General features: G+C 34.0%; 1 protein-coding gene across 1 annotated transcript in view; it reads right to left on the reverse strand.

The window, feature by feature from the left end:
- The window catches only part of nompC (no mechanoreceptor potential C), a 23,474-nt gene that overhangs the window by 13,135 nt on the left and 7,016 nt on the right, over positions 1 to 3,323 (reverse strand). The window contains 5 exon segments of the mRNA XM_018453839.1: position 1; positions 3 to 235; positions 458 to 778; positions 1,309 to 1,692; positions 2,674 to 2,874. The exon segment at position 1 is cut by the window's left edge and continues 985 nt beyond it. Of these exon segments, the coding sequence (XP_018309341.1) occupies position 1; positions 3 to 235; positions 458 to 778; positions 1,309 to 1,692; positions 2,674 to 2,874 (1,140 nt within the window).

The following is a 3,323-nucleotide window of genomic DNA, read 5'->3' on the forward strand; positions in this document are numbered from 1 at the left end:
CCGCGCCGCTGTCAAGAAGAGAGCGGACGACGGCGCGATCATCGCCGGGGATACCAACTTCCGAGGGTTCGATTTGGGCAGCGTAATGGAGAGCGCTGGCACCTTCGTTGGTCAAACTGTTCACGTAGGCAGTCGCCACTTCCGGACTCTTATTTTCCTTTACGAATTCTATCAAGTGTTTGACCACGTCGGCCCTGCAGCCCCTACAGGCTAAATGCAAGGGTGTTTCTCCATTCTAAGCAAAAATAGGAATCTTAGAGTAAATAGAAATAATTTAACAGCTACCGTTTTGAGAAAGTTATTGTATATGATATTCGTTACATAGAACGTGGTGAAAAAATAATATTTAATTTTTATTTTACTTATTGCTGAATATTTAACTTGTTTAATTATTACAACATTACATACAGATCGTATTTTTATGAATTAGATTTTATTTCTTGTTTTATCGACGTACTTTTGATTTAAACATCGGATCTCCGCCATCGTCGAGGAGCAAAAGGAGTGTCGCTAAATTCCCATGGCTGGCTGCCACGTGCACAGGTGTTTGGCCATCATCAGTTGTCAAATTGGGACCTGCTCCAGATTTCAATAACATCAGAGCGCATCTGTCGCCATCGGGCACTCTAGCAGCTATGTGAAGTGGAGTTTCCCGAAGTTTTCCACCTCTCACGTGTACCTCTGCTCCATATCCTAGAAGAGTTTCTACGACAGCCGGTTTGGCACTTTCTACGGCTATATGGAGTGCCGTATAGTTATCGTTAGTTATCACGTCCACCTGCGTAGAAAAAAATAAGAGGTTCCATACAACTTGACATTTAAAGATATACAGATATCTTAGTATTATTGTAACGTATTAAAGAGGATCACGTTGACGTATTATGAATTTTTATATCTGATGCATTTAATCGTTATAAAAAATATTCTTTTCACGCACTAATAACAGTATCACATTGATAATCTATTTTCTTTTGATTATAAAATATCTTAAATTTGCATGAAAATTAAATTTGTTAATATTTGATTTATATGTATCTGTGATAAAAATGTTTAAAGAAAATAAAAACCTAAAATAATACGCACTCTAAAATGTAAAAGTAATATAGAAGATTAAATTTAAAATATATATATGCGACATTTATGTTCATGACAAAAAAATTAAATTAAATAGTGTTGAAAAAAAATTAAATTTGTATTTGTCAAAGTAATTATAACCGAAGAGCTATCCACACTAAGTATATCGTATACGATATCATTTATGTGATAATAATAATTGTTTACATGGCATAGCGATGACAGGTCATTTACCTTTTCTCCTCGTTGCAGCAGAGTGCTGATGATACCCACATGTCCGTATCCTGCAGCCGTATGAATAGATCTGGCACCACGTTTATTTGGCATGTGCAGATACACACCCTTCTTGAAGAGCATAGTGGCACATTCCGAGTGACCGTTTAGCGATGCTATGTGCATCAAAGTGGAGCCGTCTTTCGTCCTTTCGAAGATACTTGCTTTGAATTTATCGGCCAGCAGCTCGATGACAGAAGCGTGGCCGTTCTCCGCAGCCAAATGCATTGGCGTTCGATCTTGATGATCGGTGATTGAGGCGGAGGCTCTGACGCCGTAAAAATATTTTACTAAGGTTTCGTCACCTTCGGCGCTCGCTATATGTAATGCAGTTTGCCCATCGCCCTAAAATACACGTTACATTTTTTAGATAGCTATGTACATATTTTAGGTAATTATATATTTCTCAATAACATTGCATATATTTTATAAGTTTTGTTGAATTTGATTGAATTTATAAATTTTTTTGTTAGTAATAAAATTGGTAATAAAATTTTATATCTTGATAGAAAAATTATCATTTTTTTTTATCTTTATTATATTAATAATAAAAATTATATAATTAAGCAGTGACTCTTATACGTTATGCATACATGATGTCCTCATAAATTTTTGCGACTCAATTAAAAGCCATTATATACATTGCGTGATAGTAAAAACTATAGAGAATCACAAAACTATAAGGAGAACGCAGGTACAATTGGAGTAATCTTTAAAGAAGTTTAAAACCATGTTGTAAATTTTACAACCGCCTTGTCCCCAATTATTGCTCATTTAGAAACATAACTCTGCAATTACAGTAATTTATCATACGCGTCACTTCTATTTCGCGTACGATCGATCTTGTCAAATGTACTCAATTTCTTTGCAGGATCAAAATTTAAGTTGGAATAGAATTGGGTAGTTGTGATACTTATAATATTTAGCGTGTTTTGCGTTATAATATAAATACTTTTGTAAGCTAACATCAAAATTCCATTAATTTTACCGGAAATTAATTAAACAATTATGTTATATCGCTTATGCATTCATATCTCGAAATTCGAAATTGTTTACGCATTCAAAAGATAAACGAGATAAATGGTAATTTCCGACTGTCATAAAATCATAGAGAGGATAATTAAATGCAATATAATAGCTTTACTCAAATGCGGGGAAAATGGTAAAAAGTTTGTAATGTATTTACATCGCGACGTATAATTTGCGAGTTTCGAAGCATTCGGGAGTATTATGTATATAATTGGCAAAGTTTCAACGGTATACTATCCGATTATTATCGGTTCAATTTCACTTCAGTTGGGATTTTCGTGCTTGGATTTAACGTACATTTTGCATGTCGACGACCGCGCCATAATCCACCAGAATCCGCACCATGTCGATGTCTCTTCTCCTAGCAGCTAAATGCAGGGCAGAATCGCCGGCTGGCGTAGTGGCACGAAGCTGATCGGGCGCTTGTTGTGCTAAAAGTTCTCGGCACATTGACTGATTGCCAGCCTCGACTGCTAGCAGAAGAGGTATCTTTCCTTTCTGCGATGGAATAATAAAATTTTTTTAAATTAAATATAGAATGATCTTTTCTCCGACTTTTTCTTGTACTCTGTTCAAAGATGATTACATAATGTGGTGAAAAAGAAATAAAAAATTAAAAATATAAATACATATAAAAGGAAAGTCTTTGAATTTTTATTAATCATCATTTATTTAAAAATGTGGTTTATTTAGGTAGCTTATAAAGTAATCACTGTTTTCAGAAAATTCGAGAAATAATACTTTGTTCCATTTTATAATTTTACTGCTCATGTAAAATACATATTTCTGAAACTTCAGGAATGTCAAATGTTTATGCCAATTTATAATAAAATGAAGAAAATAAATTCCATTTTATAATTATTAATTACGAAAAGTACTAGGAGAATCTCTAGAGATATTTATGTGGGGACATTTTTACTAATAATTCATTAATTAAGTCCGGTGCA

Source organism: Mycetomoellerius zeteki, unplaced genomic scaffold, assembly GCF_001594055.1.
Source record: "Mycetomoellerius zeteki isolate Tzet28-1 unplaced genomic scaffold, Tzet1.0 scaffold41, whole genome shotgun sequence".
Taxonomy (NCBI): Eukaryota; Metazoa; Arthropoda; class Insecta; order Hymenoptera; family Formicidae; genus Mycetomoellerius; species Mycetomoellerius zeteki.